The following is a 25,701-nucleotide window of genomic DNA, read 5'->3' as shown; positions in this document are numbered from 1 at the left end:
GAACAAGATTGAAGCAGTACGAGAATGGCCTGTCCCCAAAACATATCACGAAAATAATTAGATTTCGATATTAACAAAGTATTATTAATTTATTACCCATAGTTTATGAAAAATTATGTATAAGCATTGCAGTCCCACAAACAGCCTTGTTCAAAGAAAACTCATTTGCATGTTTGAAGAAGCTACTTAGGTATCCCAGCAACTCAAGGAGCCCCTCACATCCACCCTAATTCTAGCCACACCAGATCTCAACAAACCATTTGTTGAAGAAATGTGACAGTTTAGGACAAGATATTAGACTGATATTGATGCAATAGATTTGTCTTTTTACAATTGTAAGCAAGCAACTTGAGGTTAAAAAATTGCAGTGAACAACTGTTATAAAAGGTACGTTGCCCACTATCCATGCAACCCAACAATGCCATCAATACCTTATTGCCCAACATTTCAAAGCCAAGATAAATCGTGAAAGTTTCAAATACATTTTGGGGCAGAAATTGTCTTATAAAGAACATCAATGCGAGGGTTTAAGTTATTTGGCTATGGCTTCATGATCATATACAAGAAGAGTTGTGCTTTGCACCTATTCCCCATTTTGCACTGTCAAATTTAGACCCATTTTCTTTTCTTTTGCTTTTCTCTTTTTCTTCCTCTGCTTTTATTATTTTCTTGCTTTTTGCCTTTGTTTTTAGTTGTTTGTTGGACTTTCAACATTTGTCACAATGGCATGACAACAAGGTCATCCTAGATCTTTGGTGCTTGCCTTCTCCCTTTGTGTGGCTAGCGTTCATCAGAGATGTTGGAGATTGTCATCCAAGTATGACAATAAAGGTTTCCCAACACTCGAATTCCTAATGGAGTTATTTTGATAAGATTCCCCATCGGAACTTCAAAGTTTCACGTATTAGAAAGTTGGAAGACAACCTCTCGATGCTCTTATTCCTAATGTAGGATATGTATTGTCATTCCACCTACTGCCAGCATCGCATTTATTTTCTTGACATGAGTTGACGGCAATTTTGGGGATGCAATTTCCTAGGAGTTTTTATTGCCATTTGCCTCAGTTTTTGGTCATTTTGTTTTCATGTGTTGGAGTTCTCCAACAACATTTGCAACTTCCTTCTAAGCTATGAAGTCATTGACCAGTTTGCCATTTGCAATTGTCTTCATAATATTTTCATTGGTGTTGAGGTGCTTGCTGCTCATGTGTCAGTGCAGCATTCACAGGTGTGTATCCATCAGGTCGGTGTGTTCGTACCTTCTCCCGGGTTATTTCCACGTAGGTTCTCGACCTTGGCTCCCAGTATAATGGTGTTTTGTCTTCTTCTTGTCTGTCCTTTTGGTGTTTTCGGTTTTCTTTGTTTGCTTTTTGTTTTGTTTTGTTTTGTTTTCGTGTTCCTGCCTTTGGATTTGACATGGCCTTTTCTTCATCTTGTTTTGTTTTATCCCCTTGTATTTTTCCTTTTGTTTTCTTTTGCTGGCCTCTATCAAATCCATTTTTATTTTGGCACACCAATTGAGGTTGTTTGTGACATCATCACTATGCCTCATCAAATCATTTATTGATCCCAAGTCAATATTGGCATGAGATCAATGGTATTCTCAATCCCCAATTTCTGGCATTTTTCAAAAGTTCCAAGTCCTTCAATTCTCAATGATCGGGCTTCCCTTATGTGGTCTAATGCATTTAAAATGAGATTGGTGGTAAACCTGACCCCTAACACTTAATAGCCCTTAGTGTTCACTTTTATCCTTTTGGGCTTTGAAATTTTTCATCAATAGTCTACTACTTTGATATGAGGAAAAGGATACCTTTTGATATTAAGCATTCAGTATTCTCGATAGCCCTTAGTGTTCACTTTTATCCTTTTGGGCTTTGAAATTTTTCATCAATAGTCTACTACTTTGATATGAGGAAAAGGATACCTTTTGATATTAAGCATTCAGTATTCTCGATACCCAATCTCTAATTTTACTTATCTTTATTTTGGATTGGGTTATCGGAGTTGTCTTTGTTGGTCTCCCCGTTTGCACAAGTGTTATGAGATCAATCCAACAACCACTTCCCAATACTTTCTATTACATTCTATCAATGAGGTTGAGTTGTAAGGTTTCCTTGGCATGGTTAACCTTTTCCGTATGAGTCATAGGTTTCTTTTGATGTCTAATCCCCAACAAATCATGTCTTCATCCTTTGGTATTGAGTCATTGAGGTTAGTCTTGATGGTTTATCCTTTCTAGTAGAGGTTAGGTGGTAGGTCCAACGTCTAATTCCTGATGTTTCATGCTATTCTCTAACTATAGGATATAATCATCATAGTTTTGCAAAAAGGTTTACCATATTTGGGATGGGCTTAAGAATTTATCCAACGTCCAATCTTCAACAATGGCGTTTTTTTATCACAAGGGAGGTCAGGGCATCAAGCCTTTGTCTTGTCCTTTTTGGCATGCATTTTTAATCATCCCCAAACTCCAATCCCAACAATTTTCAAGCCTTATCCTTCATCCTTTCAGGCTCTCGAAGTTTCCTTGTTGGCTTGTCATTTTGGGTAGATGTTATGGGGCATGCCAAACCTCTAACCCTTGATATTACATTTCCTTTTATCTTTATTTGGGTCGGACTTTTGGGTTTTAACCTGTTTGTTTTAGCATGTAAATGTCGTACCAATTTTAATTGAGGTTATACCACATATGAGCTGGGTTGATGTCGCATAGTGCAATGCAGAGGTCGTACCAAGTCAGATTGCCCAAAGTGTACAAATGCAGTGGAGATTACCCATACCAAAGATAGTTGTACAATGGTGCCAAACCAAGATAGCCATATGAAACAATGAAAGGACTATGTCCGTACGGATTAGTGAGAACGATGTAGGGATGTAGTTGAGGATGTCGTATGGTAATACCTACCAAAAGATGTCATGTTGTGTTACTGAATCATGGGTGGAAGATACCAAAAATTTGTACGTTAGGTACTAAGCATCGTATGAAGTGTACAAATTGATGTCGTACATTGCAATTTGTAGGTTATATACAAAAAGATGCCAATCATACAAGGTAATGAAGTTGAATTGTGATGGTGAAGGTGTGTTGTAGTCATTGAAACTTGGATAATTTAAATTGTTTCTACCACCCATTCACTTGTTGGAAGTGAAGTGAACAATGCTTGAAGTCGATTCTCCCAACCTTTATTTTTCCCAAAACTTTAATAGCTTTCAAAATGTGAATGATTTTTCCCACTTTAATACTAATTCCCTGTACTTTAATACTTTTTTGCATCTTAATGATTTTTGGTATTATAAAAATAATCCTTAGTACTTTAAATAATTCTTGGCACCTTAATAATTACACTAGGCACTTCACTCCTTTTTCCCACTTTCACAATGTGTTAATTTGAATAATTTATACAAAAATTGTTTTCCCACAATTTGCCCATTTTGGTTTTCTTAAAATTAAATTTTTTACCCTTATTGTGCCAAAAATATCTTCTCTCAATATCCTAATTTCTAATTTTTCCAAGGTTCTGCTTTTTCCCTCTTGTATTCTTTGCCTTTTGTTCTATTTACCATCTTCATTACTCATCTTTCTCTTTGTTCCCCTATACCCATTTGACAGTCTAATTTTTACCTCGAAAGCATACCACCACTAACAAGTGTTCAACGATTGCTTATAGCACTCATTTCACACCACGTACCCACATATTCCAAATCAAAGATCTTCTCAAGCAAAGGGGCAATCCCAATACCTTTATAACATCTATCAACATATCGGCCTCCATACTATTGGTATTATGTCGCATTCTCACCATTAATCTTTAATGGCCCTGTTGGGTTGGAAATAACTCACCAAAGTGAGTTCAAAGTCAATAGTGGCGGGGGATCCCTCCCATTCTCAATGCAAGATTTGATAATATGTTCATTGTATCCATCTCGCTCACCAATAAACCAATCATCTACCTTTATTATTGCTTTTAGGCATGGTCCAATCGTTTGTACATATTCCTCCAAGTCAATTTCTTCTTCAAACTTCTAGTTCTACCTCTTTCGTCACTTGCTCTTCCTTCCATTTTCTCTCAACTTCCTCATCAATGTCATAGGTCGGATATCCCTGGCGCACTCCTTCATAAGGTGTTTTCCCTCACCAGTAGCCAACCATACGTCTCTAGAGTGCAAGTGTGCCAAAGAAAGCGTTGGTGAGGCGTTTGTGGATACACGGCACAACAATGCCTTCCACGTGCTTTCTTGTCAATCTCCCGTCTACCAATTTGTTATCTCCTTCCTCTACCCAGGATTCCTCTAGTGCAAATGGTTGTTCTCTTATGATAGGATCCTCCTCCAATGTTCCATTTCTTCCTACTATCCAGCCTCCCCAGGTTGCATATCCTTACATATTGATTGTCGAAGTGGGTCTTTTTCTCTCCTGATACACCTTAGTTTTGATCTATTAATGAGGTCTCAGATCGGCTTGTCGTCCAAGGTTGCCAATTTGATCAATCCATTCTCGCCAACCTCCTTTACTTTCTACTGTCCCAACCAACAAACTTTAAATTTCTTGGGCTTGATTTCATTACGACCATTATATTTTAAAATCAATTGTCTTGGCTGGAAGTTTATTTTTTGGAGGTGTTTGTTGTGCCAGCACTTCCACCGACCTTGCATAGTCTCGATGGCCCATTGTGCCATTATCCTCTACTACTCCAATTTGTTAAGGGCAAAGAGTCATTCTTTCAAACTCTCAATGTCACCAAGTCAATTCTCCACAACAATTCTCGGGCTTGGAACCATGTACTCGACAAGGACCACCACCTCCTGCCCATACATCAACTACAACAACATGTCGGTTGTCACTTTATAAGTTGTATGGTAGACCCACAATATGGTCGGGAGTCTTTCTTCCCAATCCTCGTCCTCAACACCACATGACTTGTATATGACCAAACTGGCACTTTGTTGATTCGCCTAGCCATTGGTTATCAAGTAGTATGGATTGGATAGATTATGGAAAATCTTGAACTCTATTGTCATCAATCGAATGACATGCCTAACGAAGTGCACCCCTCTATCACTCGCGATTTGGATTGGGATGTTGTACCTTGTCACTATCTACTCATATATAAACTTTGTCATATTGATGGTTGTATTGCCTAGTAATGCTCTCACCTTCGCCCACATTGTAAGGTATTTAGTGGCTACCACAATGTATCGACATCTATGTATCTGGCTGACCTTCAATGGCCCAATGAAATCCAGGCACCACCTCTCGAAGTTCCTGGGACGAGGGAAACAACAACATAAAGTCTCTCTTCAAGGATTTGCTAGCTCTCTGGTAGGTATCGCATCTGACTATGCATTCACGAGCATTTTATGCAATGTTGGCCACCATATCCCTACTAGTAAGACTTTGTGTGTCATGGCATCTAGTCCCATGTGGCCACTAACCAAACCTTCATGTGCTTCAAGTTCAACACTCCAGGTATCTCCTCCTGCATGACACATCTCCACAGCACTTGGTCAAGACCCATCTTGTATAACGAACCATTTATGAGTTGGAAGGTTTTGCTCTTGAGAGGTAGTTTTCTTCTTTCACTTAGTGGCATTTCTCCCGAGAAGATAGAAGTGGATAGGTACTCCCCGATGATTTTGCACCATAGTGGCAATGCAGCAATTTGAAACAGATGGAAATCCAGTAAGTCCTTGTTCACCCCGTTGGGTGACCACTCCCGACTTTATTCGTGACAACTAGTCAGCAATGACATGGCTCTTCCCCAAGCAAACAATAATGGCGAATGTAAACTCTTGCAAAAAGAGCAGCCACCTACTCACCCATCCTTGAATGTTAGGCTTGTTTTCCAAGAACATGAGAGGTTGATGGTCCACATAGAAGGTGAATGGTGTCAACATCAGGTAGTGATGGAACTTTTGTACGAAGTACACCATTCCTAGTGCCTCTCTTTTAGTTATACTATAATTTTTCTCTGCCTTTGGGAGTAGGCAACTGGTGAAGAATACCAGGTGATCCAATCCTTGTAAACCTACTTGTGCCAATGTAGCCCCAATTGCATAGTTGGAGGCATCTACTTACACATGGAACTCCTTTCAATCTAGGTACGCCAAGATAGGTGCACTGACCAATCTCAACTTAAGTTCTTTGAAGGCTTTGTCATGCTCATCCCCCCACATGAATGCTTGTCCCTTCCTCGTCAACATATCTAATGGGTAAGAAATTTGAGAAGGTTCTTTATAAATCTCCAATAGTAGCCAACATGCCTAAGGAAGGATTTCACCCCTGTTACGTTCTCTAGTGACTCCAAACATATGATGACCCCTACCATGTCCAGGTCAGTCTTCAATCCTACCTTGCAAACTGTGGCCAAGTAGCTTGCCTTGGGGCACCATAAATCTGCACTTTTTTGGGTTTAGCACCATCTTTTCCATTCAACACCTCTCCATGCATTCTCTAAGTGTTGTTAGGTGAATCTCCTACCGCTATATATCCACCAGTCATCCAAGAATGCTTTGAAGTTTCCCACCACCATCTTATCAAAAATGTGAAAGATAATGCACTAGAAGGTAGTGGGGCGTTGCATAAGCCGAATGGCATTTTGTTGTATGCATACACCCCATCTTCTACTACCAAGGCGGCCTTCAATTTGTCCTTCTAGCTCAATCACACCTTCAACATTAGGTTTCATGCTTTTCCTTCATCCATACCTGGCACTTTGTCTTCAGACTCTGATTCAGAGGATGCCAGTTCCTTGCTCACCGCTTGATTCCTTAGGTCGATGATGTGCTCCCTCCCTCCTTCACTCTCAATCGAGAGTCCATTCTACTTTCAATTATGGTTCACCTTAGTAGTAATCAACCAACCCCTCCCAAGGAGTGTGTCGTACACCTTCTTTTGCAACAAGATAACTACTAAGTCCAAGAAAAAGTGGTGTCCCAATCATTACCTTTTGTGACATGAGTGTTCCCAAAGGCTTAATGCCATGTTGGTTGAGACCCACCAAGTGGAAGGTTGGCGGCGAGAGTGTTGGCTTTCCAAGGCATTTTCAAGTTTCCTCTGGCAACACATTGACTCCTGAGCCTCCATCGACAATGGTATTTGTCAACTTCCTCCCCATTATTTCCACCTCAACGACAATCTGCTTCTTCCAAATGCTCACTATTAGCAACATAGGATCAATGGCCTAGTTACCTTCGTGTTTTGGTTTCAACGTCGATTCCTCTTGCAACTTACCTTGCTTATGGCCAACTTTGTCTTCATTGACTATACTAGTTATTTCCATTTTCCATTGTGACATAGCTTGTAGAAGATCTCTTACCTTCACAGGTATTGTTGTTTGGAGCACCTATTGTACTATTCTTTTTAGACTCCAACCACAATAGAATATTGGCAGCTTAATTGGAGACTCTTCTCTCATTCGCCATTGCTTGTTCTACATCGGCTTTGGCTTCACGGAGTCCCTCCTTCTCCATATGGGGATTTGGCTATATTACATTCTTTGTTTGTAATCTAGTGATCACCAAAACTTGCTCGTCTAGTTCCTCCACGGCCAGCATATCACCCCCTTCTGCTTCAAGCAATTGGCATCTTCGTGGTTCCCGGGTCGACACTACTTACATAACATGCCTAAATTACTTTGACCACTTTGGCACTCTCGGGCAAAGTGACCCCATTCATTGCACTTTCGACGTTGAATCATCAATATCCCCTTCGCATCATATTGTATTCTGCTTCTTGGGGCATTGCTGTTATTGTTATTGTTATTGTTATTGTTATTGTTATTGTTATTGTTATTGTTATTGTTATTGTTATTGTTATTGTTATTGTTATTGTTATTGTTGTAGCGGTTAGTATATCCTCGCCTATTGCGGTATCCGCCAGGCGATGCATTGGATTGGCAAGTAGTTTTGGTATTGTTGTTGGTGGGGTTGCTTGTGATTGGGAAGTGTTGAGAGCAGTTGCAGATCTTGTAAGGTGTCTAGGCATGTTTTATGTACAAGAGATTGAATGGAAGCCTCAAAAAGGCAATAGCTCACTAAGATAGTTGTTGTCTACTCATTTTATGTGTGTTCTTATTCTCATATTTTGCTGGTCTGTTTTCCCTTCACATTACTTGCACTTAGCAACATCATATTGAAGATATAGAAACTGCTTCTCCTGCAATTTGAATAAGGAACAGCAACTTAGTCAATCAAAGCATTGAGAACATGATAAGCACTAACAAACTATGTAATGGAACATCCACAATAATCATGAATTGATCTTCTCCATCGTGGAATTTCAATTGTCTGTCACTGCCTCCACCTCTATTTATAATAAGTGTCAACTACTGCATACTTAGTCTGGTCAACCCACTTGCATAAACCATCTTTCTTCCTTTTGAAGGAGGAACTATGTTCCAAGTATCATCCTTCATCAAGGGAAAATATTCTTCTTTCATTTCTATACCAGCCACATTATGCTTCATATTTCATCCACACCTGCATCTGAGCCTTTTGTCTTTCATCCATTTTTTGGACAGAAGGAGGATGGCAAAAAGTTTCTCCTTCTTCCAATGATAACCTAAGTTAATCTTAAAGTGGGGTGGTGATGCATAAAACTTTTTTATGACCCATTAGCATTAGAACTTAGGATCTAAATATTTTTCCTAAGATGATTTTTAATACACAAATAAATTATATAAATGTGGATAATACCATAATATCCACATCTTTGTTCAGACTTCAGACCTTAATCAGACTTTCAATAGCCTTAATCAGTCTTAGTGGGGCTTTAGTTATTATTTTGCATCGTTTACTAAATTTAACTAGCGAAATCTTTTCTATTATAGGAGTTTAACTGTTCACCACTCCAAGTTCTACAGTCCAGAGGAACCCGTAAATAATGGAGCAAGTGTTGAGTTGCACATGGCCACTCCAAATATACTTATCTAACAATCCTAGATACAAACAACAGACCATTTTCATACAAATAAAATATTTCATACCAAATGAGCTGCTAATAGGCTGCATATGGCTACTCCAATGTTGTTCTTAAAGGCAGCCCTTAGACAACAACAGCAAACCAGATCTGCACAATAATAGATTTGGTAATAAAATGAGTTGTTGTTGGTCTAAGTACTGATGTTCTACTTCTAACATTACTATTGCAGACAAAAGAAAACATCTGCATTACTAGATTGGCTACAGGTTGCACAGCAGGGACACAGATGTGTGGGATGTAAAATAAGTATATCAAAGGCTCAAAAGGAGGAGGACGACTGCCAGCATCTGCTTCCAGATGATATAGTTCTGTTTCTGAAAGATTATTTACATTTATGTTTCTAACTCCCATCTACTAACTTTTCCTGATGAATCCATCACACCCACAAATACAGAAGAAAGGAACATGCAATTACATTACACTCTGAATCTCACTTCATTACTCAATGTGGCATACATATACAGTAGATGATGCCTCCTTTAGGGTATCAAATGATAAGCCCCCCTTACAACTACCAGTCTACAACTAGTACACGAGCTACGCAAAATAGATCATGACAAGTTATGAGCTTGACAATTTAGTGATCAAATGCCTAAACATATTTGTCTGAGATGACCATACACCTATCTAATAGTGATTTATTGTCATGAATGACTCCTCATATTATTAGGATATATCCCACGACTCCCACTGTCCATCTTTTAATGTATTTCTATCAACCCTTCCAATAATTTCACCAAGCCACTTGCATATGGATTTGACCAATTTATAGTAAACAATTATAGTTAAATTGTTAGGAATCCCACAGATACTGAGAAGGGGGGGTGAATCAGTATCTAACCGGTATATAGAATTTCTTGACTTAAAACATGCAGAACATAATATAACAGTGTACCGGTATGCAAGAAATAATGCAATAAACAGAATCAAGAACGTCCACACGAAAAGCACAACATAACACAAGGTTTTAACGAGGAAACCCGGTGTGGGAAAAACCTCGGTGGGATTTGTGACCCACAATATTCACTCACTGGCCAATAAGAGAATATTACTTACAATAGGGGCCTGCACATGCAGGAAAGCCAACTGCCTAGAGCTCACTGCTCAATGGGAAGTCTCACTGACTTACAATGAGGTTTATACAAATCCAATATCTTGTACTGCTTTACAATAGCATCTTCAATGCCTGATCCAGTACCAGTTGTTGCTCTACAGCTTACATAAACCCCTTAACCTATATTTCGCATAATAGATCTACCTAATATTTTTCCTTAATGCTTACATCTCATCTCTCAAATGTCTACAATGATCTCTTTTATATATAAGAATCATTTTACAATTTGCCAAGTCGGCTTACAAAGTTTTTCAATAATAAACAAAATATAATATAACAAAATCCTGTCGGCCTCTGTGCCGGTATACTTCCTTTCTTCTGTGCCGATGCCGGTGTCCTGAGTGCCGGTGTGGAGTGTGATCTGCTGATGCCGGTATAATACCTTTGCCAGTGCCATAGGATTGCAAGGTTGCCATCAATGACAAAACCTTCAATCACATACAATGTCTCATTGGAGTGTGCATATGCCAACAATCTCCCCCTTTGGCATTGATGGCAACACTCATGAGAAATTTCAAAAGATGTATCCAAAAAATGTGAAGTCCAAAAATGTTACCAAAAATGTGTGAGCTCCCCCTGAGCATATGATTCCTGTGATTTGAATTTTCTCATCCCACTACTCCCCCTTTGGCATCAATGACAAAGGTTGTCAAGATGTCAGTAGAGTTTGTAGTTTCAACCTTGTAACTGGGTGGTTACAATTTGAAAAAGATCTCCAAAAATCAAGTTTATACTATCCATAAACTTTTTGCTATCCTTTATTGTTGTCTCTGTTCTCTTCACTGTACCGGTGAGATGCTGCAAATGCTCTGCCGGTGGTTTCTTTCCCTGTATTAGTGCCTCAGATACTTCCTTCCGTAGTGATGCTGGATAGTCCAATCTTGGACTTAGTTTTGATCTCAAATGCTTTGCCTTATTCAATATTCTTTCTTTCTCTCTTTCCAATTTAAGTAATTCTTCTTCAAAATTTGTTATCTTTTCCTCAAAAACTGGTAGTGTATCAGGTGAGTTGACAAAATTATCTGCAAGTTTATTGATCTCATCCTGTACCTTGCTCATCTTCTTGTCTATATCTACAGTCAAAAAGTTTGTTTTACAGGTATCTTTGTACAAATTTTTGTACTCTTTCAATAAATTACATAATTCCGGTAGAAGTGTGTCAAAATCTTTGTTACACTTCTTTATTTGCTCATCAAAGAATTTATGTTTTTCAACTTCTACTTTATCCTTCAATGACTCTTCCTTTATTTTCTCAATGTTTTATGTGATATATTTACACAGTGTATCAAGTTGTCCTAAAGAATCTTTATTGTCTATATTACAGTTAGGAGCAATTACCTTCAAAATTGGTATGGTATCATTAATTGTCTTGTAAGCTTGTGAGCTGCAGTCGTTTATCTTCTTGATTGAATCTAATAGTACCTCAGTCACATTAGTTGATTTGTAGCCTGATGATGAATCAACAATCTGAGTACCGGTGGAAGTAACCAAGCTTGTATTGACCTCTGGTAGGTCTGTTTGTGTCTGCATTTCTTTAAGCAATGGTTTTTCTACTTCACTAGTTGCCGGTGGTACTGCTTCTTTATGTACCTGTTCCGGTTGCTGTTGTTCCAGTTCCGGAGCCTTTTGCTCTGTTTGTTTCTCTGTTTGTTGTATTGCCTCAGTCCGAGTCTGAGTCTCTACCTTGTGCTCTTTGTCTTCTGCCGGTTTCTCCTGTGTGTTATCAGTTTCTTCAGCTACCGGAGGCTCACTAGCCATATCAGTCTTATCAGTTGTATCTTTGTCTACCACAATGTTGATCTTTTGAGTATCAACATCCACAGTATATAAGACTTTAGGATTAGGATTATCATCCTCTACATCCATACTCTCAGCTACCGGTTGATCTTCTGTAGCTGTTGTTTTTACCGGTGGAGTAATTAGAGGAGGTGGGGGTAAGTTGTCTCTAACCTTGATACTAGGTGGTCCACCAACTTTACCTTTACCCTTGTCTCTATCTTTCTGATAAACTATTATGGGTTTGGGGTTCCTGTACTCTTCTTGTTTTTCTTTCTCAACTAGGAATATATCCCATCCATTTTTTGTCTCCTCAGTCACCTCATTAATTCTTCCAACCATTAAAGCAACATGCCGATGTGCAGTAGAAAATACTGTCCTGTTGGCTTGAGCAATTAGGTCATCAATTTCTTTGGGTGAGTTTACCGGATATACAGCAAGTAGCTTTTCAATCTTTATTTTCTTGTCCAATTCTATTATTGCTTGTCTTCTTGCTTCTAGTCTTTTAAATAGTTCATCTGGAATTTCATTGACTACTTCCATCAAAAACTTCTTATACATATCCATATGCAATATAACATTATTTTCAACTTGTTCTTTTTCATTAGCTGTTAAAGTGTCATATATTTTCTCTATGTTCTTCAATTTACCTTCCTCTGTAATTTCATTCAGCAGTATATCAAGAGGGGCCAAGTCTTTGTTTGTCCTCTTCTTCTTTTTGGGTGTCAGTTTCTTCTTCTTTGGTGTAGCCTATCTTACTGGAGATCTCACTGCTTGTTGTTTTTGTCTTGTCCTCCTGGGTGAGGGTGTGGTTGCCGGTGAGGGATCTCTTTTTCTTACAACTCTTTTGAAAGTTGCAGGCATGTCACCCTTCGAAGAAGTACCTACCGGTGATAGGTGAGTTTCAAGTTGTGGAGCTACTAACTCATCCTCTGTTATACCGGTTTTCTTCAACACATCTTCTTTGATGGCTTTTGCTTGTCTGGAACCTTTTCTTACAACTGCCTCAACCTTTTTCACTCTTTTCTTTGATTGTATTTGGCTTTCAATAGTTTCTGCACTACCAAATACTTCTTCCTTAGGTTCTCTGGGGGCTTCCAGAAGAGCTTTAGCATATGTTTCAATTATATGATCATCTGTTTCATAGCCCATCTCGGTTACCCAAACTGTCCTAGGGATGACTGCTTCCATCCAGATTTCATCTTTCTTGATTACAAAGCATATTTCATCTTTGTATTTGTCGACAATCTTTTGTGATATGATAACATGATTCTTTTCTTCATTTTGGCCTTTAATGCTTGAAAGAAGTCATGAATATTGTTTTCCTTGTCTTCTCCCATGTTATTGAATAGTTTTGTTAACTGTTTGCCTACCGGTATATCATATCCAAGTTCTTTGTAGCCTATACCGAGAACCTGTTTTGTTATATGTAGCATCAGACATACTAACAGATTTCCAAACCTGAAAGTTCCTTTCTTGTCCTTCTTAATCTTTCCAAGGTTGTCAATTAATTCATCCTTTAACCACTCACATATATCAATATTTGCATTATCTGTGACCATATCATAAGCACTCTTAATGCATAAACTTGAAACTGAATTGAGTCTATTTGCATGAGTAGTTTTATACCCTAATCTCATGCTGATAAATCTCACATTAATGTTTGTTACATCATTAACTCTTAGGGACCTCTTGTCGAATGTTGCACCAGTTAGGTTTGTAACTAGGTCATTGGATACCTTGTTGGTTTTATCTGGTCTTTTGCCGGTGATTGGTAACCCTGTGACAGCTTTCACAGCCTCCTTAGTGGTTTTGTGGACTGCATCTAATCAGAAAAATTCACCATGTACCCTGCTTAAGACTATCCTAATCACATCCTTGGGGAATTAAGGAATGCTAAGGATCTCTGTAAGTCCTAGGGTCTCAATGATCTTGTGTTCATCTTTTACATTGCCGGTTTTATCACATATCACAGTTTTAAACATGGTTTTAATCTCTTCATCTCCTAGTTCCTCAATGTTGCAGTGGATGTACATTCTAGGGTCTTCAGCATAAACAACTCCCTTAGGAATTTGAGAAAAAGCACCTAAGGTATCATCTTTCTTTGCTACCTCGGGAACTAACTAAAATACGGGCCTAAGTCTTTTTATCACTTCAACAACAGTAGGGTTTGCTATATATTCAATTGCAGAGGTGGATGCCATGATTAAATACCTTTTACTGCCTTTAGGATGGATGATTGCTTGGAGTGTTCTTGCTTCTTGCTCGAAATGCCTTAGCTCGGAAACTTCGCGCTCTTCGTAGGTTTGAAATCTCGGTGAAATGAAATGGAGCCAAAACCTTGATTTTATAGTGTCTTTTCACCATCTACCACATTAATTGCATGCCGGTTAAGTATTCACTTAACATTGTTTGCCGGTAATAAGCAATTTCCAACTTCTTATCTCTAACCGAGGGAATAATAGCACATGTGTCAATAGACTGCCAAACCCTCAAAGAAATTTTCTTCAATTAGATGAAGAACTTCCTGTCGGTGGAGCACTGCTCTATCCTTCCGGTGAAGCATCACTCTGTTCTGCCGGTGAAGCATTGGTTTGTTCTACCGGTGGAGGAGTATTCCTAATATTTAGATCAGCTTTTCTAATCCATTGTTTTGAGAATTCTTGCTTAACCTCTTCAACTTTTTCTTTACCTTTCAAGCTAGAACTTTTGTTGTCTACCGGTGTCCCTTTACTTCTACAGAATTTAGCAATATGCCCAATCTTGTTACATGCATAACAAGTTACATTATTCTTCTGAATAGCTTTCCCATAACCTATGTCGGTTTGTCTTCTACATTGATTAGATAAATGTCCAAATCTTCCACAAACATAACATCTCACATTCATCCTGCAGTTTTCAGAGTTGTGACCTACTTTGTTGCATTTAGAACATTGACCGGTGGGTGTGTTGATATTCTGATAATTTCTAGATCTACATTCATTTGTTCTATGACCATACTTATTACAATTAAAGCATTTTCCATTGAATTTATAAGCATTAGGTTGTCTCACTGATTTGCTGTGATCCTAAGTATTTGCAGTACCGGAGCTTTCACCAACTTCAAAGCCAATTCCAGAAGTGTCACCTTTAGGTTTTTGATTCTTCAGCAAGGTGCCAAGTTCCTCTGAGCTTTTCTTGAATTTTTCTTTATGTTGATTTGCAGTTTCTAGTTCTCTTTCTAAGACTTCTTTTTGTCTCAGCAGTTCATTTGAGTCATTCTGAGTATGCATCAGATCTATCTTCAACATGTCATTTTCATAGTTGAGTCTTGTGTTCTCATTTGCTGCATCACTTAGTCTTCTGGTCAATTCTTCTTCATTCTTCTTCCTATCCTCAATCTCTTTGCAAAATCTCATAGTCATATCCTGCATCTCATTCTTTGTTGTCATGTTCTCTTGTTTCAACTTGCTTATCATATCATTAAGTGATTCATTTTCATCATTCTCATTTTGCAATTTTTCACAAAGTTCTCTTCTCTTATTTCTTGCAACAGTAAAATTTTCTTGAAGTGCCTGAATGATATCCTGAGCTGCCCTTAAATCATCTTCTAGTTTGATATTTTTCAATTTCTCTGCATCATAGTCTGAAAGAGCTCCTTCCAGTTGCTTCATCAGATTTTCCATCTTTACCGGTGTCAAGATCTTCCTCAAGTTGTTAGGCTTCTGAAAATAGAGGACCAGGCTCTGATACCAATTCTTAAGAATCCCACAGATACTGAGAGGGGGGGTGAATCAGTATCTAACTAGTATATAGAATTTATTGACTTAAAACATGCAGAACATAATATAACAATGTACCAGTATGCAAGAAATAATGCAATAAACAGAATCAAGAACATCCACATGAAAAGCACACCATAACACAAGGTTTTAACGAGGAAACCCGGTGTGGGAAAAACCTCGGTGGGATTTGTGACCCACAATATTCACTCACTGGCCAATAAGAGAATATTACTTAAAATAGGGGCCTGCACATGCAAGAAGGCCAACTGCCTAGAGCTCACTGCTCAATGGGAAGTCTCACTGACTTACAATGAGGATTATACAAATCCAATATCTTGTATTGCTTTACAATAGCATCTTCAATGCTTGATCTAGTACTGGTTGCTGCTCTGCTGCTTACATTAACCCCTTAACCTATATTTCACATAATAGGTCTGCGTAATATTTTTCCTTAATGCTTACATCTCATCTCTCAAATGTCTACAATGATCTCTTTTATATATGAGTCATTTTACAATTTGCCAAGTCGGCTTACAAAGTTTTTCAATAATAAACAAAATATAATATAACAAAATCTTGTCGGCCTCTGTGCCGGTATACTTCCTTTCTTCTGTGCCGGTGCCGGTGTCTTGAGTGCCGGTGTGGAGTGTGATCTACTGATGCCGGTATAATACCTTTGCCGGTGCCATAGGATTGCAAGGTTGCCATCAATGACAAAACCTTCAATCACATACAATGTCTCATTGGAGTGTGCATATGCCAACAAATGAAATGAAATAACTATAATGGACATCCTCATCAAGTTTGGTTGAATATTTGTCTCAATAGAGCTTCAGTTCTGGAATCAAGTAGCAGACTAACAAACTACTTGATCGAGGTGTCATCAAATAAAAAAGTGTCCCATATGGATGGTTACCCTTTCCCAAGCACTAACAACTTGTTGCTACGAAAGGTATGATTTTCACTAAATTGAAGTTTTAATCAATTTACTAATAAAGGCAGTATCTACAAACAGGATACACAAGAGAACATGTTCAAGAACAAGCCTGTTGGTTGAAAATTTTGTACACCTGGAAAGGCGTGCAAAATTATGGTTTCAGCCACAGCATGTGAGTTAAAAACTCTCCTAATTCTAAGGGAAGGCTCCCCCTTTCCTACCATTACAAATTAACTATAACCTATAAATACTAATCTAACTTGGGTGGGACAACATCATTTTCTCTTTTTCCAAAAGATGATATTCTTTTCTCTTTTTTTAGAAAAGAAACTACAACTTAGAGTAACAAATTCAAAAACTTTCAAGAAATTTCAACAATTACAAACAATGCTTATACAATAGGAAGCAAAGTTTCCATAAAAGCGAAAAGTCTTTCGTTGCTTTCCCGGGACATGAGTGTAGAAGCAAAAGCTCAAAGTCTTCACTCTTCTACTATCCCATCAACCTTCCAAAATGATTATTATAGTAGCAACAAACAACATATAACAGCTCAAAGTGTGTCAATATAATGCACTTCTAGACTGCTATTGGACAAGAATAATTACAAGCACAAAATCTTGTAGTCTCTTTCTACCATGAACACTTAACTATGCTAATTCAACCCTCAATATTTGTAGCACAAAATCTACAAGAAATCAGATTAAAGCTCTTTCCAACAACCTTACTAGAATCTCAAGTATACGCAGAAAATATATCACTGTAACATAAGAATACAATGGATATATAAACAAAGCATCAACACAACATCTGAAACTAAAATGTCTTTATATTGCTTGAGAGTCCAATTTACAAGTATTAAATACAAAGTTTTTATCTCTGTTAATTTTTGCAAAGTTTTCTTGCTTGCCAAAAAGATCCATATTACATAGAGCACCCTCCAATATATAGGAGAGGGGCTAAGAGCAAATAGTGGGAGAAGTCCAACTAACTAAGATTTATTCCACAACTAACTATGACTTATTCCAAATTACAGGCCTACTATCTTTCAAATTGTAATTTGTTTACATGTAATTACAAGTAATATGACTACTTGCAATTACAATTTTTGGCATTACATGCAATTTGTCAAAGGGAAATTACAAATGCATGATTGAAACTAATCTAAGTGTCCAAGACACAACTTAATTTACATCATCCTCTGTCTAAGAGGTCTTCATGCTGCTGGCACTTGAAGTATTCAAGATCGGTGAAGGTATTTGTCCAGGAACATCAACTTGCATCATTTGACCATGAATGGTAATGACAATGACCTCGTGAAGATCAACCACTGAACTTGAAGATAATAAACATTCTTTATTGGCCATTGTGATAGTGAAAGTCATTGCTTTTTACCACATAGCACTGCTTTTGTTAATGTTCTTACATGCATTGAAACCCCTTGCAATCGGGTCTCTAGGACCCAATTACAAGTGCAAAAAGTATTTAACATTCTTGCAATATCAGCTTGCAATCAGATTTTGGAGGGTAATTTGCAAGTGACTTAATTTCCTTGTAAAGTGAACTTTAATTGTAATCAGGTCTTAGGAACCCAATTGCAAGCACATAAATACTTTACATAAAAACAAGTTAACTTGTAATCAGGTTTCTAAGACCTGATTGCAAGCAAAGACAACTTGTGATCAGGTTTCTAAGACCTGATTGCAAGTAAAGACAACTGATTTGCAATTTGAATAAAAAGTTCCTACTTGCAGAGAGAAACTCGACCCGATTTTGAACAAAAAGCTAAGAAAATGAAAACAAAGGCCGACAAAAACTTGGACAAAGATGACAAACACACCCTCTAATGACTTGACATTAACAAATACGAGTTTTCGTGCCTTGGAAAAAAAAAAACTATGAATTTTGAGTAAAAATTTGTAGGGGTTGTTTATTTTTTAAAATTCAAAAAATTGAGACAACAAAGCAAACCTGGCACAAGTGCTGAGTGATATGTTTGGTTAGTGCAATATGCCAGAACCAATATGCTGTTGATGAATGAAATCTGAAAGCTATTCATTGACCACTTCACAATCATGCATCTGAAAAATATGATGATTTTTAATAAGAAGTGAAAAATGCCACTTAAATCATCTGAAACAAGCACTAAAATCCTAGGATGAAATTAGATCCACCTGAAAATGAAGAATTGCAACTAGGATTATTTTCCCTACACTCTTATCAGCCATCCCTATGAAAAAATCAGTTGTTCAACTTCCAGCAGAAAAATATATTGGAAGAAGAGACAGCTGAACAGGTTCCAAGTCCAAACTGTTGAGGATGTTCTATAGTACATATTTTATTATCTTGGAATCATAGGGAATACATTCATTTTACCTGTTTTTGGCTGTATATCAAGTACTACCAATAACAATAATTGGTCCTGAAAGAATGGTAACACAAAATTGGAGTTTGTGAAGTCGGTTGAAAATAAATTGATAATGGCATGTCTGACTGAACACTTGCTCAGGGTACCAGACCTAAAGCCTGTCAGCCTTGGTTCAGTATACTCTTCTAAACATTAAATCATCCTCATGATCCATGGTTTACTATTGTACATACTTGCAATATCGAGAAGTCCTGTCTTTGAAAGCAAGAGTAGCTAGTAGTTGTCCCCCAGCCAGGCAGTTGATAATAGTATATCCATATAGTTGTCCATTTAATTTTAATCACAAAGGCCAATATCAATATTATTATCACACAAAACACATACTTACTTCTTCATTAGAACCCGTCTTATCCATAAGATGTGGAGCTCCAACCTGCGGAAAATTTCCCATGACTGTATCTGATCTATTTGCAGTGAAAGCCCCAGTAGCAGTTTGACTGGCCTTGTGCATACTCTTCCCAAATGGATTCTGATATACTTTCTCTGCACTTTTTGACGCCAGCTGCATGCCGCTCCCCATTTGATCCTGGAATGCTTTTCCTGCAGTTTCAGATGCTTCTCGCACACTAGATCCTACTGAATCCGGAAGAGCAATCTTTCCAGCAAAAGACAAGTCTGGTATAATCTTCAACTTTTTCATTATAACTGTCACTCCTTGCTAGCATAAACAATGAAAACGTGAAAAATCCTCAGAAATGACAAAATAATGGATATAGCAGAGAATCAAAAAAATAATCTACAGCAAAATGATGTATATAGTAGAAAAATATAATCTACAAAAAAATGAATCATATAGCAGAAAAATATAATCGAAGATAACAAATCATGTTTGTTCAAGGCTATAAAGTTTTTGGGATACCATAAGACAAGCTTGTATATTGTTCACAGCTCCCGGTTTTAAGGCCACACCTGAGATCCAAAACAAAGAATTTATATCTCATCAATCCAAATATGGAGCAAACAAATGAAAAGCACTAGAGAAGCAACAAACATGTGGTCTAAATTAAATCTGCCATCTATATCTTTAAATCTATATGAAGGTTATCTGCAATTCTCAAAGGAAAATATGAACATTAATTACCAGATTACAGCCATTCATAAAAATTTACACACCCCAGTTGAATAAAACTAAACCAAATATACTACAGTGTATATATCAGTGTTCCATGAGGACACATCGCTGGAGTCCGGGTGACATCCCTAACATCCTCAAGATGTTCCCTTTAGTCTGGACTGGACAGCCTGCTCCATTTACTGTGTAAAAATAAACAAAGGTAACTTTTGATGCTGTCATGCACAGAGGATCCAATGAAGGATTTTCGAACAATGCAGCCTAATAAAGAATTACTCAACAAAACTTCAATGAAACAGCCATATGATCATTATTGATTCACAATCATAGAGAAATTGCAATCTGCCATAATGGGCTTCCAACATGCTAGGCTGCTGTCATTTAATTACATATGGGCACAACTATGTGCTAATTACAGAATTTCGATGATATTGCACTGCAATGTCAATGCCAAGCTTCCAACCAAACTAGCTATCAACTTGACTGCTTTCTCATGATTGTGACAAGTTTTTATATAAAACAGGAATGATCTGAGTTGGCCACAAGGGGGTGCAAAACTTGATGCTAAGTGTAACGTGTAGTTGACCAAATGTTGTGAAAGAATCTTCTGAAATGAATGCAGTGATGATGTATCAATAAATCTCAATGCAGTTCGTACCATAAGCTCTCCTAGGTGCAATGAATCTGGAAACGTGTTCCTTTGTTGTCACACGTTTTGGAAAGGTGTTGCAAGCCTCAAACAGTGTACCTGGACGTTAGTCTTGTTGACGTGTTTTTTATGACCGCGTCCAACACAGAATAAAGTTGCCCAACAGTCACTTCACTCTCTCTTGATCAAAGTACGATTGCATGCTGATATAGTAGGAGAATCAGACAACCGACTCCAAGGTTCCTTTTATGCCGCGGATGTGAATCAGTTGGCCGATGTGATTGCTGGTAATCCAAGGGGCCTTACGTATGTCGAAGAAATTTATTCAAGCTCAAGAATTTATTGATGCGGATGATTTGCAATGAATCTCTAAGTTTTAGATTTTAGATTTTGAAATATGCAGAAGGTAAATAGAATAGGGCAGAGGGAAACTAAACTAAAGGCAATCTAATCCTAGGAACAAGGGACGGGATAAACTTGTGCAAAATCCAACCGCGCTTTGCTTCGCCAGCAAAGCACAACTTACACGAAGGCGGTGCAATCTTCAGGGAGAGTGCTAAAGATTTTCAAATCGTCAAAAGAAACCATTAGATAGAACAATCTCTTCTAACAATCGAAGTTGAACATACACATATAACGAGGCTCAGACTAACTTTGCACGGTATGCAACAATCAGCTGCACACCAAAAGTATGAGCACGAATTTGGCAACAAGCGATCCTATCAAATCCAGTTCATTTAATTGCATGAAAACAAATCTAATCTATGAAGAGGACGAGACCATGCGAGTTCCGAAACAACACAAGAACACACCAACAATTGAACAATGTATTAAGTGTTTGCTTCAAAAACTCTTAGCAACAATCTCTGACGATAGTCTCTCCTGATTACAAATGAGGGGGTCACCCCCTTATATAGGCCTCAAGCCCAGATTACATGCAAAACCCTAATTAGGGTTTGCCCAAAAGATTCTCCACACATGATGCAACAAGGTGGGAATCTGCATTAAATAACCCATTATGCCCACTTACAATAAATTTGAAAGGGCCTAAAATAGAGCCCATGATGTTGATCATGCCCGAAATATAACTAACATCGTCATAAATGCCCATCACTCTCCAAGCGACAGCGACATGCAAGAAGAATCAGTCATAAAACCATTATGAGAGGACGACATGCAAGAAGATTCCCTTATCCTGTGGTGGCATGCATTGACCGGTCCCGCGCCTAGTCAATGTTCTCTTCAGCCATAAATACGCCATCATGGTTCAGTCAAAAGACTTTCGTCCAAAAACGGACGACCATTATCTCGCTCATTAATGGCGTAAGTAATGAACCTACCGACGATAGCTTCCAATTCTCCAATGGAGACACTTGGCACATTCTCGATGTTGAATTCCATCAAGGCAATCTCCTCTTCGCTTCTGGAAAAGAAACCTTCCCAATCTGCCATGGCCTCCTGTGTTTTCTTCATCATACCGGAGAATGAAGAAACATTTGCAAAATGTTCCTTGGGAAATGAACCGACGAAGAAGAAATCATGTAGCTGGGATTTCAAGGAATTCACTGTTATTCCCCCGTCGCTGAGTTTCCTAGAAAATAAAGCTTCCATGGCACTGAGGATTTCTTCCTGTATCCCTCTGATAGATTCCTTCAAGGTGACGGAATCAATGCTGAATTTATCAAGGGTGTTCTTCCCTGAACAGATGGTGCAGAACCATCGGGGAAAGTCGCAGGCTTCATTCTCCTAGTTTACTTTCCCGTCTACCAATGTTTGCCTTGGAGTCCTCATCAGAGCCCTGAGTCGGGAAATGGTTAAGTCTTGGTAGACATCAACATCTTCCCATAGTCCTTTCGTCGTTTCCAACCTACTTAGGAGGGCCACGAACCTTGAATGGAGTTGAGCTAGATCTTTTACAAATTTCCCTGCCTCAGCATAAACATCCTCTATCCATTCTCGGGAATTCTGTGCCATTGCCTTTGTAAGTTCCGCATCATCAATTACCTCCTTGGGAAGGAAGGGAGGGGGAGTGGATGAAGGACTTGCTTCCCTGGGGGGTTTCTTGAAACTCCTGACATACTCGCATAGAAGTCCATTTTCCTCCTTCAGCTGCTTACACTTTGCTTTTGACTTCAGCAATTTCTCCTTCATGGCAAAGGAAGAATCGTCGAAATTACTTGACCGGTGGAAGCATGGCCAAGATCCACCTGTCTGATGACGTAATCTTCCAGCCTAATCTCACTCCTACCCTTATCGACCTCAAGTTCAGCAATGTGCAAGGTCCGGGCTCCGGGCTCCGGATTCTTCCCTGACTACCTTGGAAAACTTCTGGGGGGCCTTTCTTTCCGGTGGCTGATCCATCCTCTTCAATAATTCTTCTAATTCCTGAGCAGGATTGGGCTCCCCTCCTGCTTCATTTCCCAATCTGCCTACCGACCAATCCGGCGCGGGGATGGAATGGCTGTAATCCTCTGCATGCTCCCGTTCTTGAGATTCCTCTTCCATTTCACCAAGGATAGTCTCTATGAAATTATCCTGGCGAACTTCTTCCAGGTGCGAGGAAACCTCTTGCCTCTGACTTCTTGGCTGATGACGGCCCTGTGAAGCATTGATGCTGAGTATATCAGGTGTTGGAACATTTCCTGGAAGTGGGCCTACGGGATGTGGGAACATTTCTACTTCTTGTACGCTCGCGAAGCTGACTAGTGAATGTTCTCTTCCTGTCCTCGTTCTCTTTTGTGGAGGCTCCTCCTGCTGAACCTCGCGCGGGATTTCCTGTTGGGCATCCTTCGTCTTTGTTATCCTTGGCCTCTTTGGGGCAATTTTCCCCCTATCCATCCGGACCTCTCTTCCTGCCTGACCCTGTGAAGAGCCTTCAGTCGCCTCACTGTGGGAATCCAAATTTCCCATTAGCTGGTATGTCAGAGGGACATGGTTTTCAACCAACTTTCTTGTCTGCCTGTCAATCCAGTGCTTAGTGAATTTTAGCACTGGCCTAGCCAAAATGTTCAAATCATCTACCTCAGGCTCCGACCAATCTGGCAGCAGGATAGGTTGATCCTTTATCCTCTCGAATTCGGGTTGCATCAAATCTGAGTCTTCCTTCACCTGCTCTGGCACCTGATGGATCTCACTTATTCTGATGGTGTCGAGGGGCAGTCTGGAGTGCATTCTTCTCCGGACCTCAAAGTCATCCTCGGCACCGGCCCAGTAATCCTCCAAGTGAAACCTATGTATGAATCTGACACCGGCAACCTTCCTGATCTGGCTGTAAGGATCATATTGGGCCCTGGAAGTGTAAAATGGTAGGCGGTAGAATGCCAACTCGCTTGCTGCACTTTTAGCGGCCTCCAATCCTGGGCATATCTCCATGAAATCCCCCAAGACAACTGGAAATTCAATAGATTGCTTCTTCTTCTTCTTCTACAGCTGATCGTAGGCAGTCAATTGCCTCATGAGCTCGAGCAATATAAGTTTATCTGACGGATATCTAGGCAATTTGTAAGACTGGAAGGAGAAACCCTGCATCCTGATGTAGGTGAACTTGGGGAGCTGCAGGAATGCGGCGCCATACTTCTGGACCAAAGCACTTGCTTGCGGAGACAACCTCATGTGCAACTTATTTTGCATAAGTTGTGTCAGGTACATGGTGAAGGTGTCATTTGCCAATTTGTAAGAATTCACGTTGTGGAGATGTAGCTGAGGATAACATTCATGCACCTTTAGCTGAGCTGGCCCGCAGCCCATGATTCCTCTTGCTGGCAGCCCATCGAATCCACCCCTTCGTGCCAGCATATAGAATAGGTAGGAACTCGTGAAAAAGGACTGAGACCTTTTCTCCTGCAGGTTCTTCAATTGTTCGTGCAAGTAGTGGCTGATCAATCTAGCCCAGTCGATCAGTGTATTAGAATTCATGATCTCGCCAATGTAAAAGAACATCCAAGGCTCGAAGTTCACCGAGTGTGAGCATCCCATTACTCTGCTCAGCATCTTTATCATGTCCACGTATTCCTACTTGAACTCGAAGATTGTGAGAGTTTTGGGCATCTTGGAAACGTGTACTCTAGGCTTCAACAACCATTGCTTGTTGATCAAATCAGCACATCTAGCGGGGCCTGCTTCATAGACTGCTTGAGCTCCGCTGCTGGTCCTGTACGTCATGGAGTAATGTGAAGGGATTTTGAAGGCTTCGCCAATTGCTTCTGGAGTCAAAGTTACCAATAACTTGCCGTCTGGCGTTGAGATCCTCTTTCGCTCCAGGTTGTAATGCGCTGCACATTCCAATACTAGATCTGGGCATTGAATGGCGAGAGGAAAGCCAGCTGCTGCAACTATTCCGCTTCTCACAATTTTGACAATTATCGGAGATGGATTGTGCCTTGCAGTTCCAAACATCCTTATCTTGAATGCAACCCAGTTGAACGTGTCAAAGTTGGTATCACTGATCTCTTCCCATCTTGAATTCAACCAAGAGAATGGGGAAGAAAACCCTTCATTTCTGCTTTGATCAGTGCCTACCTAGAAATAGTAGCTGTCCTGCTAGGTTCCGCCATCTTGGGAATACTTCGAAATGATGAAATAGAGACTAAGTATAAAAACTTTTCACTTCTTTACTCTTTCTTTCCTGAATCTTGCATGTGAAAAACGAAATGTTTTTCCCAACTTATATAGAATTCCCAAGAGGCATCAAATTAGTAATTGTATTTATGGCACGTCATACTTTCCTTAATTACTATGTCATGCAAGGCAATTTCCCATGCATGTGAGTTCAAATTTAGAACTTTCCTTAAATGCTCCAAGTCATGCGTCATACTTGGAAGATTCCTCCTGCCAACTCGTTGATTTCACACTTTCCAATTTTGGAGGGAGATTGCAAGATCTTTCTCGGGATTTGCTCAATTCCATTCCGACTTGTCATCTCGTGTTGTCGAAGGAACTTTTCCGGCTTTTCTCCATATCCCTATTTTTTAGGGATCTTCCTA

The 25,701-nt window shown here is 39.2% G+C and overlaps 1 protein-coding gene across 9 annotated transcripts in view; it reads right to left on the bottom strand.

Annotated features, from left to right (window-relative positions):
* The window catches only part of LOC131041630 (uncharacterized), a 121,867-nt gene that overhangs the window by 79,401 nt on the left and 16,765 nt on the right, over nucleotides 1-25,701 (bottom strand). For all 9 annotated transcript variants that reach the window (XM_057974770.2, XM_057974774.2, XM_057974778.2 and 6 more), the window contains 2 exons: nucleotides 19,858-19,907; nucleotides 19,327-19,656 (listed from right to left, as the gene is read on the bottom strand). In XM_057974770.2, the coding sequence (XP_057830753.1) occupies nucleotides 19,327-19,656; nucleotides 19,858-19,907 (380 nt within the window). The remainder of the gene's footprint in view (nucleotides 1-19,326; nucleotides 19,657-19,857; nucleotides 19,908-25,701) is intronic.

Source organism: Cryptomeria japonica, chromosome 8 (genome assembly GCF_030272615.1).
Source record: "Cryptomeria japonica chromosome 8, Sugi_1.0, whole genome shotgun sequence".
Classification (NCBI taxonomy): Eukaryota; Viridiplantae; Streptophyta; class Pinopsida; order Cupressales; family Cupressaceae; genus Cryptomeria; species Cryptomeria japonica.
The sequence above is the reverse complement of the archived record's forward strand: the minus strand, read 5'-3'. Positions and strand labels throughout refer to the sequence as shown.